The sequence below is a fragment of the Salvelinus fontinalis genome, chromosome 38, assembly GCF_029448725.1.
Source record: "Salvelinus fontinalis isolate EN_2023a chromosome 38, ASM2944872v1, whole genome shotgun sequence".
Lineage (NCBI taxonomy): Eukaryota > Metazoa > Chordata > Actinopteri > Salmoniformes > Salmonidae > Salvelinus > Salvelinus fontinalis.
This window is the reverse complement of record NC_074702.1, coordinates 35,766,007-35,783,687: the sequence shown is the minus strand read 5'-3', so window position 1 is coordinate 35,783,687 and position 17,681 is coordinate 35,766,007. Positions and strand designations below refer to the sequence as shown.

At 45.6% G+C, this 17,681-nt stretch overlaps 1 protein-coding gene across 1 annotated transcript in view; it reads right to left on the bottom strand.

Annotated features, from left to right (window-relative positions):
- Positions 1-15,946, bottom strand: part of LOC129837736 (DENN domain-containing protein 3-like) — a 29,816-nt gene extending 13,870 nt beyond the window's left edge. The window contains exons 1-14 of the mRNA XM_055904145.1: positions 15,641-15,946; positions 11,806-11,960; positions 11,408-11,696; positions 11,084-11,199; positions 10,804-10,931; positions 10,616-10,721; positions 10,220-10,339; positions 8,534-8,752; positions 8,135-8,250; positions 7,520-7,675; positions 7,114-7,210; positions 6,921-7,024; positions 5,439-5,623; positions 207-363 (exon numbers count right to left, since the gene is read on the bottom strand). Of these exons, the coding sequence (XP_055760120.1) occupies positions 207-363; positions 5,439-5,623; positions 6,921-7,024; positions 7,114-7,210; positions 7,520-7,675; positions 8,135-8,250; positions 8,534-8,752; positions 10,220-10,339; positions 10,616-10,721; positions 10,804-10,931; positions 11,084-11,199; positions 11,408-11,696; positions 11,806-11,889 (1,877 nt within the window). The 5' untranslated portion in view covers positions 11,890-11,960; positions 15,641-15,946. The remainder of the gene's footprint in view (positions 1-206; positions 364-5,438; positions 5,624-6,920; positions 7,025-7,113; positions 7,211-7,519; positions 7,676-8,134; positions 8,251-8,533; positions 8,753-10,219; positions 10,340-10,615; positions 10,722-10,803; positions 10,932-11,083; positions 11,200-11,407; positions 11,697-11,805; positions 11,961-15,640) is intronic.
- Positions 15,947-17,681: the final 1,735 nt, after the last annotated feature.

Below are 17,681 nucleotides of genomic sequence, written 5' to 3'. Positions count from 1 at the left end.
ACACACACTAACGCGCCCTCTCTGTCTCGCCCGCCAGGTGCCTCTCCTTGCTATCAGCAGGAGCATTGCCTTTATAAACTTGGCGGTCCGGTCACTTTATGAGGACTTTACAAATGCCCAATAAAGCCATTTTTTTTTATATAGATGTAGTGTGTTTAAAGTGTGACTTAATAAAATGAATAATCCCTATGTTGTAAACTAAGTACCTGGCCAGGAGTGTGGAGTTCTCAGGAACACAGAGGATGGCCTTCCCCAGTAGTATGATCAACTCTCCATAGTAGTTCTGGACATGGTGGTGCACCATGGGAGGAGGAAATTCTGGCAGCTTGAAGATCTTCACAGGCTTGGGCGGGATCTTGAAGGCTGTTTAGAAAAAGACAAAGAGTGACACTGCAAACAAAAAGGGTCTACTTTATATAAATATATAAAGTTCCTATGTTCTGTTGTAAAAAAGTGAGGAAGATGTGTTTCCAATGACATTATCAACCAATTAGGAGACAATTAGGAGACAATTTTACTTCCGGTTTGGGGCGAGCGGTCGCATTTGCATTCGCTCTGCATTCGCTCTGCAGGTAGTATAACTTTTATAACTTTTCATTACATTTCATTATAGTACAACGATTTAATTTGTCCAACCTTAGCAATTTCTTCTTAACTAGCTACATAGCCGTCTGTGTATCAAAGATAACTGCGTAATTATCGTATTTCGTCGTCTCGTTGTCCACTGCTATCTGCCCAGCAGCTAGCTAACGTCCACCGTCTACCGAATAGTAGTATAACTTTTCATTACATTTCATTATAGTACAACGGTCTGATTTTCATTTTCATTACAGTACAACGGTTTGATTTGTTTGATCTTAGCTAGCTACATAGCCGTCTTTTATCAAACATAATTGCGTCGTTATTGAGGTTCGCTAGCGAGCTATTTTCGTTCGAAATTAACGCAACGTAGCCATCACTGCTAGCTAGCCAGCTTGCCACCGAAGAGCATTGTAGAAACGATTACAATACAACGGAACGACTTGTTTTGTGTAGTGTTAGCTAGCTACATAGTTTTCTTTGCTAGCTTTGTATCTAAGATAATTGTGTAACTTTGAGTAATTATCGGTTAGCTAGCCAGCTAGTTTCGCCTGCCGCGCTGCTGTCCTCCTACCTAGCCAACACTGCTAGCTAACACTGCTAGCTAGCCAACTTCTACCGAATAGCAGCACTGTAGAAACTTACATTACAACGGAACGACTTGATTAGCGTAGTGTTAGCTAGTTGTCTTTGCTGTCCTTGTATCCATGATAATTGTGTAGTTTAGAGAAATTTAGAGAAACTGTCGAGGTCACCTAGCCAGCTTCACTTTCAACAACGCAGCTACTGCTAGCCAGGCTACTTCACCAGCCAGCAGTACTATATCATTTTAGTCAATAAGATTTGTAATTTTATTGATTTTTTGCTACGTAAGCTTAACTTTCTGAACATTCGAGACGTGTAGCCCACTTGTCATTCTAATCTCCTTTGCTTTAGCGTAGCCTCTTCTGTAGCCTGTCAAATATGTGTCTGTCTATCCCTGTTCTCTCCTCTCTGCACAGACCATACAAACGCCTCACACCGCGTGGCCGCGCCCACCCTAACCTGGTGGTCCCAGCCCGCACGACCCACGTGGAGTTCCAGGTCTCCGGTAGCCTCTGGAACTGCCGATCCGCGGCCAACAAGGCAGAGCTCATCTCAGCCTATGCCTCCCTCCAGTCCCTCGACTTCTTGGCACTGACGGAAACATGGCTCACCACAGATAACACTGCTACTCCTACTGCTCTCTCTTCGTCTGCCCACGTGTTCTCGCACACCCCGAGAGCTTCTGGTCAGCGGGGTGGTGGCACCGGGATCCTCATCTCTCCCAAGTGGTCATTCTCTCTTTCTCCCCTTACCCATCTGTCTATCGCCTCCTTTGAATTCCATGCTGTCACAGTTACCAGCCCTTTCAAGCTTAACATCCTTATCATTTATCGCCCTCCAGGTTCCCTTGGAGAGTTCATCAATGAGCTTGATGCCTTGATAAGCTCCTTTCCTGAGGACGGCTCACCTCTCACAGTTCTGGGTGACTTTAACCTCCCCATGTCTACCTTTGACTCATTCCTCTCTGCCTCCTTCTTTCCACTCCTCTCCTCTTTTGACCTCACCCTCTCACCTTCCCCCCCTACTCACAAGGCAGGCAATACGCTTGACCTCATCTTTACTAGATGCTGTTCTTCCACTAACCTCATTGCAACTCCCCTCCAAGTCTCCGACCACTACCTTGTATCCTTTTCCCTCTCGCTCTCGTCCAACACTTCCCACACTGCCCCTACTCGGATGGTATCGCGCCGTCCCAACCTTCGCTCTCTCTCCCCCGCTACTCTCTCCTCTTCCATCCTATCATCTCTTCCCTCTGCCCAAACCTTCTCCAACCTATCTCCTGATTCTGCCTCCTCAACCCTCCTCTCCTCCCTTTCTGCATCCTTTGACTCTCTATGTCCCCTATCCTCCAGGCCGGCTCGGTCCTCCCCTCCCGCTCCGTGGCTCGACGACTCATTGCGAGCTCACAGAACAGGGCTCCGGGCAGCCGAGCGGAAATGGAGGAAAACTCGCCTCCCTGCGGACCTGGCATCCTTTCACTCCCTCCTCTCTACATTTTCCTCTTCTGTCTCTGCTGCTAAAGCCACTTTCTACCACTCTAAATTCCAAGCATCTGCCTCTAACCCTAGGAAGCTCTTTGCCACCTTCTCCTCCCTCCTGAATCCTCCTCCCCCTCCCCCCCCCCTCCTCCCTCTCTGCAGACGACTTCGTCAACCATTTTGAAAAGAAGGTCGACGACATCCGATCCTCGTTTGCTAAGTCAAACGACACCGCTGGTTCTGCTCACACTGCCCTACCCTGTGCTTTGACCTCTTTCTCTCCCCTCTCTCCAGATGAAATCTCGCGTCTTGTGACGGCCGGCCGCCCAACAACCTGCCCGCTTGACCCTATCCCCTCCTCTCTTCTCCAGACCATTTCCGGAGACCTTCTCCCTTACCTCACCTCGCTCATCAACTCATCCCTGACCGCTGGCTACGTCCCTTCCGTCTTCAAGAGAGCGAGAGTTGCACCCCTTCTGAAAAAACCTACACTCGATCCCTCCGATGTCAACAACTACAGACCAGTATCCCTTCTTTCTTTTCTCTCCAAAACTCTTGAACGTGCCGTCCTTGGCCAGCTCTCCTGCTATCTCTCTCAGAATGACCTTCTTGATCCAAATCAGTCAGGTTTCAAGACTAGTCACTCAACTGAGACTGCTCTTCTCTGTATCACGGAGGCGCTCCGCACTGCTAAAGCTAACTCTCTTTCCTCTGCTCTCATCCTTCTAGACCTATCGGCTGCCTTCGATACTGTGAACCATCAGATCCTCCTCTCCACCCTCTCCGAGTTGGGCATCTCCGGCGCGGCCCACGCTTGGATTGCGTCCTACCTGACAGGTCGCTCCTACCAGGTGGCGTGGCGAGAATCTGTCTCCTCACCACGCGCTCTCACCACTGGTGTCCCCCAGGGCTCTGTTCTAGGCCCTCTCCTATTCTCGCTATACACCAAGTCACTTGGCTCTGTCATAACCTCACATGGTCTCTCCTATCATTGCTATGCAGACGACACACAACTAATCTTCTCCTTTCCCCCTTCTGATGACCAGGTGGCGAATCGCATCTCTGCATGTCTGGCAGACATATCAGTGTGGATGACGGATCACCACCTCAAGCTGAACCTCGGCAAGACGGAGCTGCTCTTCCTCCCGGGGAAGGACTGCCCGTTCCATGATCTCGCCATCACGGTTGACAACTCCATTGTGTCCTCCTCCCAGAGCGCTAAGAACCTTGGCGTGATCCTGGACAACACCCTGTCGTTCTCAACTAACATCAAGGCGGTGGCCCGTTCCTGTAGGTTCATGCTCTACAACATCCGCAGAGTACGACCCTGCCTCACACAGGAAGCGGCGCAGGTCCTAATCCAGGCACTTGTCATCTCCCGTCTGGATTACTGCAACTCGCTGTTGGCTGGGCTCCCTGCCTGTGCCATCAAACCCCTACAACTCATCCAGAACGCCGCAGCCCGTCTGGTGTTCAACCTTCCCAAGTTCTCTCACGTCACCCCGCTCCTCCGCTCTCTCCACTGGCTTCCAGTTGAAGCTCGCATCCGCTACAAGACCATGGTGCTTGCCTACGGAGCTGTGAGGGGAACGGCACCTCAGTACCTTCAGGCTCTGATCAGGCCCTACACCCAAACAAGGGCACTGCGTTCATCCACCTCTGGCCTGCTCGCCTCCCTACCACTGAGGAAGTACAGTTCCCGCTCAGCCCAATCAAAACTGTTCGCTGCTCTGGCACCCCAATGGTGGAACAAACTCCCTCACGACGCCAGGACAGCGGAGTCAATCACCACCTTCCGGAGACACCTGAAACCCCACCTCTTCAAGGAATACCTAGGATAGGATAAAGCAATCCTTCTGCCCCCCCCCCCCCCCCTTAAAAGATGTAGATGCACTATTGTAAAGTGGCTGTTCCACTGGATGTCATTAGGTGAATGCACCAATTTGTAAGTCGCTCTGGATAAGAGCGTCTGCTAAATGACTTAAATGTAAATGTAAATGTAAACAATTAGTAGGTAATGCCTCCTCATAATTGGTTAAAATCACATGATGCACAACGATGATGTCATTGCAAACACTTATCTCCCTCTATCTTTTTTACTACCGAACATAGAAAGACGCCATTTTAACATATGTTGAGGATGAATATGAAGTTGAACATTTGTGAAAATTCTCTTTAAGATGAATCTTCTTGTTCACAGAAGTCAAGGCCTAATGACCTACACTTTACTTTAACCATCCGTCATAAGAGCCACATTACACTGTTATAACACAAACTATTTAGTGTTAAGTCAGTTTTCATTAGCTGACAACAGACATGATCTGTTATGACATCCGTTATGACAGTGTTATGTAGAGTAGTCCTTTAGACAGTGCATAATGTTACGGAGTAATGTTCATGTAACCGTGTAATGTTACTAACATCACAGTATATGTGTTAATCGGTAGTCCTCCCACTGCTAGGGTTGCAAAATCTGGTTTTCCAGAAATCCTGGTTGGATGATGTCATACTTACTTCGTCCTAATTCCAGTAATCTTCCAACTGGGATTTCTGGAAAAGCTGGGAATTTGGGGAAAATTGCTGGAATGTTGTAACCTTCCTATAAAAAAGTTCCTATCTAGAACCTAAAAGGGTAGGAGAACCCCTTGAAAAACCATTTTTTGTTCCATGTAGAACCCTTTCAACAGAGAGTTATATATGGAAACCAAAAGTGTTCTACCTAGAACCAAAAAGGGTTACACTATGGGGACAACCGAAGAACCCTTTTGGAAGCATATTCTCTAAGAGTGTACTCACCACTGTCAGGGATAATGATCTTCTTGAGGGAGGTTTGTCTGAGGAGGTTGAGATGGCGCTCCTCTCCCAGGTTGGGGAGGCTCATCCCCAGCCTCTTGTTCAGACGCTTCTCTGGGTCGCTGCTATACTTCCTGGCCATTTCCTGCATGGTGGGCCTCCTGGGGTTGTCTGTCATCGCCTTCATTCTGACATCAGACACATATAAAACAGGACTGTATACCATACAATACCCTAATATACATACAGGACTGTATACCATACAATACCCTAAATACTATACAGGACTGTATACCATACAAGACCCTAAATACTATACAGGACTGTATACCATACAAGACCCTAAATACTATACAGGACTGTATACCATACAAGACCCTAAATACCATACAGGACTGTATATCATACAATACAGGACTGTGTACCATACAGTACATACAGGGCTGAATACCATACAATACTATACAGGACTGAATACCATACAATACCCTAAATACCATACAGGACTGTGTACCATACAAGACCCTACATACTATACAGGACTGTATACCATACAATACCCTTAAATACCATACAGGACTGTATACCATACAATACCCTAAATACCATACAGGACTGAGTACCATACAATACTATACAGGACTGAGTACCATACAATACTATACAGGACTGAGTACCATACAAGACCCTAAATACCATACAAGACCCTGAATACCATACAATACTTGAAACCTCTCACAGAATCTCCCCCAGCCATATATATATAGCATGTTTGCAGTGGGGTGCTATGTAACAGAATTCAATCATTTCCCAAATCGCTCCTCCAGTATCACTAGCCAGTCTCTTTCACTTATTTGATCTATTCCAGCACTAACTGGTCAACTAATCGCCAAGGCTAACTGGTCAACTAATCGCCAAGGCTAACTGGTCAACTAATCGCCAAGGCTAACTGGTCAACTAATCGCCAAGGCTAACTGGTCAACTAATCGCCAAGGCTAACTGGTCAACTAATCGCCAAGGCTAACTGGTCAACTAATCGCCAAGGCTAACTGGTCAACTAATCGCCAAGCCTAACTGGTCAACTAATCGCCAAGCCTAACTGGTCAACTAATCGCCAAGCCTAACTGGTCAACTTATCAGCGAAGCTCTAAAACACTATAAATGGATGGTGGTTCTCGAAGAGAGGTTTGAGAAAAACCCCTCTGCTGTACATTCAAATATTCAACAACAATACAACATCCAGACTGGATAACTGGATCAGACTTATGGAGAAACTCTTCCTTTGATGTTAACAAAGCAGGTTTGCAGCGGTGTGTTCTATACATGAATAATTGGACTGAATTCCATAACATGTCCAGGCAGGTTACCAGCGGTGCCATAAATCAGGCTTCGTTCTAACCATCACTGTACCCATCAGGGAGAAAAGTGAGTTGGAGGGTAGGGGAAGGGATAAGCAGGAAAGGGATATTGTAAGTGAGAGATTACTTCTGTGTCTCTGAGCGAGTGTTGACTTCCATGCGTGTGAAAGCATCCATCTTCCTATTGAGGCGGTCCTTCAGGAATGAATGAAAGATGTGTGTCTCCAAGACCTATACGGATACACATGTATAAAATGAGTGTAGGAATCAACCGTACTCTTTATAGTGATGGTGATCTGAGAGGCTACTTCAACATGTACCTTGTTATAAAAGGGTAGGTCAGCTAGCTCTCTGGTCTTCAGGAACTCTTCACTGTTAAACACTCTGTGTTCATAGTTCAGGTGACCACTGACATCCCTGATGAACGGCAGAGATGCAGCGGACCATTAATACACGGACTACATTAGTGCCTTTAAACACTAGGAAATAGAACATCTTCCTACACCTCACCGGGTTGACTTCCTCCTTACAGATGCAACACCAACAAAATCTCACATATGCCACTATTGGCTCTTTCCAGTGTGAGCATTGCTCAAGGGAGAGCAGTATTGACAGATTTGAATTCACTTGTTGATGTCTGTAAGCAGGAAGTCCACCAGATGTGTATGATGATATTATACTTTAAGCCCTGCACCTCAGAAAGAGAGTCTGAACAGCACGACTGACCTGAACATATTGACAATGAGCTCCAAGGTAACCTTCTGTATTTCCCAGTTCAGGTTCTGCTGCCATTGTCTCCTCAGCATGCGCATGTCATTAACGTCTGCGCCGGCCCCTTGGTGACACAGCTCTAGATCATATTGTAGCTGGAGGCCCTTCCTCCTGTAGAGCAACAGGAAGAGAAACCTGTTGTTCACTCACTGCCACAAAAACAATGTTATATAAGCATGACTGTGAGTGATAACTGATGTGATATTCTACCTCTCAATAACCTCATTCTGTGTTATTGAGACAATGGACGTGTCATTTCAGTTGTAGGGAGCTTCAGCACAGAACAGAGCACATAGTCTGCATTGTCTATGTATTCCTCCTGTTATTCTGTTGTTCTACATGTTTCTCTCTGCATTATTGGGAAGGGCCCGCAAGTAAGCATTTCACTGTTAGTCTACAGTTCTGGTTTACGAAGCATGTGACAAATACAATTTGATTTGATTCTCAAATGGCACCCTATTCCCTATATAGTGCACTACTTTTTAACAGGGCCCATAAGTAGTACATTATTCCCTAGTAGGGCACTATATAGGGAATAGGGTGCCATTTGGGGGGGGGGGGGTGTCCTACCGCTTGGTAAAACACTCTCCTGAAACTAAGGGGACGTCTGGTAGGTCGACAGTCTCTGAGCAGGAAGAAGACACTGTTCCATCATCAATATTTATCAAGATCAGGTCGTCTGTTTCCTGTCACAGAGAATAGAAGAGAGTTCCAAAAACATTCAGAAGTCAAAGCTTTTCTTTCTCCAACTGCTATGACATTTCAAGTGTTTGGAAACGGAACATGACAGTACAACCAAGCAGTAGGTCTTAACACTGTTTATGGACAGTTGGACACTTGACGTAACAACATCATGAAAATCATACTGTTGTCCGACATCAAATAACACAAAGACATAACCATGGTTATATAAAGGATGTACCAAGGTTGCAATAAAGAAACTACTACTACTAATACAAAGCCTCCTACCGCAGCGACCTCCTCAAAGTGGTTGAGGTGGCAGCCCATGAGGAAGGCGGTGGGGGCCATGACGAAGTCCAGCATCTGGGCTGAGAGGATGGGCACGTAGGGGTGCTGCCAGTGGAAGGGGTGGATGTAGAGCATGAAACACTCTGCCACCAGGGTGAGGCGGGCCCAGTCAGCTGAGAAGAACACTACCCTCTGTTCCATCAGAATACCAGTGATGATCTGGGCAAACCAACACAGGGCCAGTGGTCAATAAAATCAGAGGATAGGAGAGCAGGGTAGAAAGAGCACAGCAAAATAAAGTAGAGCAGAAAGAGCAGAGTAGAAATACCAGAGTAGAACGAGTAGAAATAGCAGAGTAGAGCAGAGCAGAAAGAGAAGAGTAGAGTAGAAAGAGTAGAGCAGAAATAAAAGAGTAGAGCAGAGTAGAAAGAGCAGAGCAGAAAGAGTGGAGCAGAAAGAGTAAAGTAGAGTAGAAAGAGCAGAGTAGAGTAGAAAAAGTAGAACATTAAGAGCAGAGTAGAGCAGAGTAGAAAGAGCAGAGTATAACAAAAAGAGCAGAAAGATAAGAGTAGAAAGAGCAGAGTAGAGCAGAAAGATCAGAGTAGGATAGAGCAGAAAGAGCAGAGTAGAGCAGAAAGAGTAGAGCAGAAAGAGGAGAGTAGAGCAGAAAGAGTAGAGCAAAGTAGAAAGAGCAGATTATAACAGAAAGAGCAGAAAGAGAAGAGTAAAAAGAGCAGAGTAGAGCAGAAATAGCAGAGCATAACAGAAAGAGTAGAGTAGAGCAGAAAGAGAAGAGTATAGCAGAAAGAGTAGAGCAGAAAGAGTAGAGCAGAAAGAGTAGAGCAGAGCATAACAGAAAGAGCAGAGTAGATCATAAAGAGAAGACTAGAGCAGGAAGAGTAGAGTGGAGCATAAGGAGAAGAGTAGAGTAGAGCAGAAAGAGAAGAGTAGAGCATTAAGAGCAGAGTAGAGCAGAGTAGAAAGAGCAGAGTAGAGCGGAAAGAGCAGACTAGAGCAGAAAGAATAGAGCAGAGCAGAAACAGCCGAGTACAGCATTAAGAGCAGAGCAGAAATAGTAGAGTAGAGCAGAAAGAGCAGAGTAGAGCATTAAGAGAAGAGTAGAGTAGAGCAGAGTAGAAAGAGCAGAGTAGAGCGGAAAGAGCAGAGTAGAGCAGAAAGAATAGAGTAGAGCAGAAAGAGAAGAGTAGAGCAGAAAGAGCAGAGCAGAAAGAGAAGAGTAGAGCAGAGCAGAAAGAGCAGAGCAGAGTATAACAGAAAGAGCAGAGTAGAGCAGAACGAGCAGAGTAGAGCATTAAGAGCAGAGTAGAGCAGAGTAGAAAGAGCAGAGTAGAAAGAGAAGAGTAGATCAGAGTAGAGTAGAAAGAGTAGAGTAGAGCAGAAAGATCAGAGTAGAGCAGAAAGAGTAGAGTAGAGCAGAGTATAATAGAAAGTGCAGAGTAGAAAGAGTAGAGCAGAAAGAGAAGGGTAGAGCAGAGTAGAGCAGAAAGAGAAGAACAGAAAGAGCAGAGCAGAAAGAGTAGAGTAGAAAGAGTCGAGTAGAGCAGAGCAGAAAAAGCAGAGTTCTTGCCAAGCAGGGCAGAAGTCAAAACAGCACTCCGAACACTTCAGTTGAATGGCTCATCGTAGAAAATGCTGTTACCCGTCTGAACATAACTCTCTACTCACCTGTAAAATCTGTTTGGACCTAAAGCACAGGAAGGGCAAATGGAGGTCCAGGTCTACAGTGGGGTGTTCCTTATCCTCTCTGGAAGGCAGTACGATCATCAGGGGTCTCAGGTTGAACACCTGGGCACAGTCAGGGGTGAGCACATCATCAATATCAGTACACAAGAAGGAAGAAGGAGGAGGTGGTGGTGGTAGTAGTAGTTTGTATTTTTGTTTTGTCATTTTTATTCTGACTGTAGGATGGAGAGAGGGGAGAAATGAAGGACCAAGGAAGAATCAAACCCCAACAATGCATAGTCCATGTAGAGTGAGTGGTGTTCAAATACAACCGACCACTGGCACTTCAGGTAGCCTAGCAGTGTGGATAGATGGACTGGATAACAGAAAGCAGCTCACCACATGTAGTTGTCCAGGGGGTGGAATGGGCACTAGAGATAGTTTGGCTGCAAATTCCTTCACCCTCTCTTCAGACAACCTGCATGTTCTAAGCTGCACCAGCAAACTACAGAAGTGTACAGAAGAGAATGATTTAAGAAATGACAACACACAGATACGGGCTGTATTGAAGACGTATTGACCCTTACCAAGACAGACAGTCCTTCAGAGCATTGTAATAAGGATGCTTGGATATGACACAGATGGCATAAGCAGTGTAGAGCTTAGTGGTCCTGGTGGACGACCAGTGTCCATTCTGATAGAACACTGACCCTTCCTACGAGGACAGAAGTGACAAATCAACTGTGTGAGCATTGAGTCTTTCGCAGGAAGGAGCGTCATAGAGAAAGCGTTTAACACCGTTTTGTTTCGGACAGCTTTATAATGATCACATGTTTATGCAGGATAATAAAAAGGAAAGACTCCCACCTGAAATGGTCTACAACACTGAACCACCACTCCGTGGGTTTGGTTACCGAACACATCCGTGAAGACTAGAAAGTGAAAACGCTCTTCTTTTGGTTCATTTGTTACTTGAAGCCCCCCTGATTTCAGAAAAGTAAGGATTATTTGTATCTCTTGATTGTTAGACAGTGCATTGGGCGATGTCTTCGAGCGAATGTTTTAATGACATTGTAAATAGGGATGTCTGTCATCCTTCATTTTGGTATGGTGTTTACCTCCGGTCATCTTTATAATCCCAACAATGACACATTTAACTGGCTATCAGCCTCACAATATATATACCTCTACCTGGGAAGCAGAGTTGGGGCAGAGCCATGAGGTCGATGTCCTTGGGGACGCTGACGTCCTCTGTGACTGTGGCCCCCTCACTGCTCCCGGCCCCTCCAGGGCCACTAGGAGCCACCACTGGCCTCTCCTTCTTCTTGATGAATGACCGTCTGCACTGGACTCGACTGAAGGTTCTGGGGACACCAGACTCAACTGCATTCTCTTTGGTCACAAACGGAGGCACGTGGACTTGCAAGACCTCTGGGTCTAAAAAAAGGATGTCTGTTGTCCTGTTGCCCTGCTGTAGAGACTAAAGAGAACAATCCATGTTAACCTCCATTTTACATTTCTAATCAACGAACTAGCTCATCTCTCTAATAAGCTTTGTATTCAAAATTAAATTTGCTGATTGGCATTACCTGGTAGACATCCTTGAGTTTATCCCCAGAGGCTCCGACGACAACACATGCTTCCAGTAACCCTGAGGGAAGATGGTCTGCCATCAGAACCTGTCTTTCCTCCTCTGTATATCAGGCTCACAATGGTGGAATCACATCCAAGCATGGGATTTGTGCTTTGGAGGAGCGAGAGAGAGAGAGGGTGAGAGAGACAGAGAAAGAGAGGGCAAGAAACAGAAAGAGATTGTTCTTCAGAAACATGAGTCACACTCCTTAGCTTGTTCATTTGGGCAAGTTGTTATAGCCTTGATCACAGCAACTGGCTAACAAGATAAGGAGCACATGACATCCTGCTTATTATATTATATCACCTTTTAATAGATATTTACAACAACAAGCCAAGAGGCTCAGGCTTGAAACACAGCTCACCTGATCACTACTAGGCCAATAAACCAAATTAACACTCCATTTGGTAAATGCAACCACAACTCTATCCTCCTGATTCCTGCTTACAAGCAAAATGAAAGCAGGAAGCAGCAGTGACTCAGTCAATAAAAAGTGGTCAGATGAAGCAGATGCTAAACTACAGGACTGTTTTGCTCTCACAGACTGGAACATGTTCTGGGATTCTTCCGATGACATTGAGGAATACACCACATCAGTCACTGGCTTTATCAATAAGTGCATTGAGGACGTCGTCCCCACAGTGACTGTACGTACATACCCCAACCAGAAGCCATGGATTACAGGCAACATTCGCACTGAGCTAAAGGGTAGAGCTGACGCTTTCAAGGTGCGGGACTCTAACCCGGAAGCTTACAAGAAAACCCGCTATGCCCTGCGACGAACCATCAAACAGGCAAAGCATCAATACAGGGCTAAGATTGAATCATACTACACCGGCTCCGACGCTCGTCGGATGTGGCAGGGCTTGCAAACTATTACAGACAACAAAGAGAAGCACAGCCGCGAGCTGCCCGGTGACACGAGCCTACCAGACGAGCTAAATCACTTCTATGCTCGCTTCGAGGCAAGCAACACCGAGGCATGCATGAGAGCATCAGCTGTTCCGGACGACTGTGTGATCACGCTCTCCATAGCCGACGTGAGTAAGCCCTTTAAACAGGTCAACATACACAAGGCTGCTGGGCCAGACGGATTACCAGGACGTGTGCTCCGGGCATGTGCTGACCAACTGGCAGGTGTCTTCACTGACATTTTCAACATGTCCCTGATTGAGTCTGTAATATCAACATGCTTTAAGCAGACCACCATAGTCCCTGTGCCCAAGGTCACAAAGGCAACCTGCCTAAATGACTACAGACCCGTAGCACTCACGTCCGTAGCCATGAAGTGCTTTGAAAGGCTGGTAATGGCTCACATCAACACCATTATCCCAGAAACCCTAGACTCAACCCAATTTTCATACCGCCCAAACAGATCCACAGATGATGCAATCTCTATTGCACTCAACACTGCCCTTTCCCACCTGGACAAAAGGAACACCTATGTGAGAATGCTGTTCATTGACTACAGTTCAGCGTTCAACACCATAGTGCCCTTCAAAGCGCATCACCAAGCTAAGGAACCTGGTACTAAACACCTCCCTCTGCAACTGGATCCTGGACTACTTGACAGGCCGTCCCCAGGTGGTCAGGGTAGGTAGCAACACATCTGCCACGCTGATCCTCAACACTGGAGCTCCCCAGGGGTGCGTGCTCAGTCCCCTCCTGTACTCCCTGTTCACCCACGACTGCATGGCCAGAAACAATTCCAACATCATCATTAAGTTTGCTGACGATACAACACCTGATCACCAAACAACGACGAGACAGCCTATAGGGAGGAAGTCAGAGACCTGGCTGGGTGGTGGCAGAATAACAACCTATCCCTCAAAGTAACCAAGACTAAGGAGATGATTGTAGACTACAGGAAAAGGAGCACCCAGCATGTCCCCATTCGCATCGACGGGGCTGTAGTGGATCAGCTTGAGAGCTTCAAAGTCCTTGGTGTCCACATCAACAACAAACTAGATTGGTCCAAACACACCAAGACAGTCGTGAAGAGGGCACGACAAAGCCTATTCCCCCTCAGGAAATGAAAAAGATTTGGCATGGGTCCTGAGATCCTCAAAAGGTTCGACAGCTGCAACATCGAGAGCATCCTGACCGGTTGCATCACTGCCTGGTACGGCAATTGCTCGGCCTACGACCGCAAGGCACTTCAGAGGGTAGTGCGTACGGCCCAGTACATCACTGGGGCAAAGCTGCCTGCCATCCAGGACCTCTACACCAGGCGGTGTCAGAGGAAGGCCGTAAAAATTGTCAAAGACCCCAGCCACCCCAGTCATCTTCTATCTTCTACCGCATGGCAAGCGGTACCGGAGTGCCAAGTCTTGGACAAAAAGGCTTCTCAACAGTTTTTACCCACAAGCCATAAGACTCCTGAACAGGTAAGACTCATGAACAGACTATTTGCATTATGTGCCCCCCCAAACCCTATTTTACACTGCTGCTACTATGTTTATCTTATATGCATAGTCAATTTAACTATACATTCATGTACATACTACCTAAATTGGCCCGACCAACCAGTGCTCCCACACATTGGCTAACCGGGCTATCTGCATTGTGTTTTACCACCCGCCAACCCCTCTTTTTACGCTTCTGCTACTCTCTGTTCATCATATATGCATAGTCACTTTAACGATACCTAGATGTACATACTACCTCAATAAGCCTGACTAACTGGTGTCTGTATATAGCCTTGCTACTCTTTTTCCAAATGTCTTTTTACTGTTGTTTTATTTCTTTACTTACTTACCTACACACACACACCTTTTTTTTCAAAAAGGAACTATGGCATCACCTCACCAAACAACAAAGCAGAGTTGGAGGAAATACAGCTGTAGTCATGTAAAGTACAAGCTCGTCTCCTCTGTAAAGGCAGCCACCTCAGGAGATACAAGTTAAACCAACTTTAATTGAATTTCCCTGCTTGAGGGGAACTTCTGGGCACATTGGATTCATGTGTGCTGAAGATAGAGATACCATTCAATAGGTCACTGAAAACACTCTATTGAGGAGTGGCACAGTTCACTTTATGATGGGTGGGTGGCCTAGTGCTACTGTATTGAAAATAAATTACTTTTTAGATTAAAAAAAAAGTAATAAAAAAAAACTTAGTAACTGCACACATATCCCTTTGGCATCTACAACAGAGGTGTGATTTTCTAATGGTCCTGTCTGAAAAGCGACCTGTCACCAGTTCCCGCATAGCTGTGCATATGAGAGCAACAAGCGTTCATATTATACACATGCATCACGTCATTATAGCTGCAGAACTGAAACCATGAAATGCTTTATGTGATTTCAGCAGCTTGTGTCACAAGTCCTTTGCAGCTGTAGTCTTAACTAGACAATTAGAAGCAGTACTCAAATGAATGCGTTACAGTGAAATAGGCTCAAATCTGACACTCCTTTTGTCTGCTTAATCCCCTTATATCCCCATATTCCCAGCCTGTTCAGTACTGTTTGACTGACATACAATGCATTAAGTTTCCATTGATGAATTGGTGTCTCTGGAAAACTTGGCAACATTGATTACCTCCGCACTCTTTCCATACAAGCCAGACTGAAAGAGCCAAGATACCTTTATAGGCCAAGAGCATGTGATGATCAAATTCCATGTTGTGTGTCAATCAATAGCTACCGTGCATACATCACTGTCAAAGCATATTCATGTTGTCGTAAAATATAGAAGGTAGCTCAGCTACATATAAAAATATAAATTGTCAAAACAGAAAGTTAGTCTTTAACTGATTTACTTCAAATGCAAAGTAATGATCTTCACCAACCTGTTGGTCCTTCGGTAATCCACGATCACGGGCCAAAGTCACTGAAATTCGTTTGAATGAATTTGTAGCCACCGAAAGAGACAATCAAAACACCTTTGTAAACAATGCAGTTGAATTGACCTTCCCAGAAAATGCTGTTATCAGTCTGACAGCGATTAACAGCGTGATGCTTCCTGCTTTCAGAAAGGATACAAAATCATGCGCACTGGAAAAATGCAGATGCTCCTACTTTTGTAAAGAATTCAAAACCTTGTGCATTCTAATTTGCTGTCGTAGAAGTTAAGAAGCTGCATTGCCTACTTAACAAAAGTGCGATATTAAATTGTCAGAAGACTCATTCGGTTTCTCTATCGACTCTGTTATAGTGCCATCTAGTGAGCAATTTGCAACATTGTAACAATGCAACAACACTCAATTTAAATGTAGTGTTTTAACAAAGTCGCAATAAAGGTATAAAGATTCCGCTTCTTCAAAGGCAACCACTGCTGGTTATTTTAATTACAGTTGCACACATTTGGGAGGGTTAGCATTTTGATATGTAAAGGTGCATTCATTACCTATCCTCCATTTTTACACAAATACCCTGTTAATTAACAGTGTTAGGGTCAGCAGGTTAGTTATCAGGGTCAGCAGGTTAGTTATCAGGGTCAGAAGGTTAGTTATCAGGGTCAGCCGGTTAGTTATCAGGGTCAGAAGGTTAGTTATCAGGGTCAGCAGGTTAGTTATCAGGGTCAGCAGGTTAGTTATCAGGGTCAGCAGGTTAGTTGTTATCAGGGTTAGCCAGTTAGTTAACAGGGTCAGCAGGTTAGTTATCAGGGTCAGAAGGTTAGTTATCAGGGTCAGCAGGTTAGTTATCAGGGTCAGAAGGTTAGTTATCAGGGTCAGCAGGTTAGTTAACAGGCTCAGCAGGTTAGTTATCAGGGTTAGCAGGTTAGTTAACAGGGTCAGCAGGTTAGTTGTTATCAGGGTCAGCAGGTTAGTTATCAGGGTCAGCAGGTTAGTTGTTATCAGGGTCAGCAGGTTAGTTGTTAACAGGGTCAGCAGGTTAGTTGTTATCAGGGTCAGCAGGTTAGTTGTTAACAGGGTCAGCAGGTTAGTTATCAGGGTCAGCAGGTTAGTTGTTAACAGGGTTAGCAGGTTAGTTAACAGGGTCAGCAGGTTAGTTGTTATCAGGGTCAGCAGGTTAGTTGTTAAGAGGGTCAGCAGGTTAGTTGTTAACAGGGTCAGCAGGTTAGTTGTTAACAGGGTTAGCAGGTTAGTTGTTAACATGGTTAGCAGGTTAGTTGTTAACAGGGTTAGCAGGTTAGTTGTTATCAGGGTCAGCAGGTTAGTTGTTATCAGGGTCAGCAGGTTAGTTGTTATCAGGGTCAGCAGGTTAGTTGTTAACAGGGTCAGCAGGTTAGTTATCAGGGTCAGCAGGTTAGTTGTTAACAGGGTTAGCAGGTTAGTTAACAGGGTCAGCAGGTTAGTTGTTATCAGGGTCAGCAGGTTAGTTGTTAACAGGGTTAGCAGGTTAGTTGTTAACATGGTTAGCAGGTTAGTTGTTAACAGGGTTAGCAGGTTAGTTGCTAACAGGGTCAGCAGCTTTGTTGTTAACAGGGTCAGCAGGTTAGTTAACAGGGTCAGCAGGTTAGTTGTTATCAGGGTCAGCAGGTTAGTTGTTGTCAGGGTCAGCAAGTTAGTTGTTATCAGGGTCAGCAGGTTAGTTGTTATCAGGGTCAGCAGGTTAGTTGTTATCAGGGTCAGCAGGTTAGTTGGTAACAGGGTTAGCAGGTTAGTTGTTATCAGGGTCAGCAGGTTAGTTGTTAACAGGGTCAGCAGGTTAGTTGTTATCAGGGTCAGCAGGTTAGTTGTTAACAGGGTCAGCAGGTTAGTTATCAGGGTCAGCAGGTTAGTTGTTAACAGGGTCAGCAGGTTAGTTAACAGGGTCAGCAGGTTAGTTGTTATCAGGGTCAGCAGGTTACTTGGTAACAGGGTCAGCAGGTTAGTTGGTAACAGGGTTAGCAGGTTAGTTGTTAACAGGATCAGGAGGTTAGTTGTT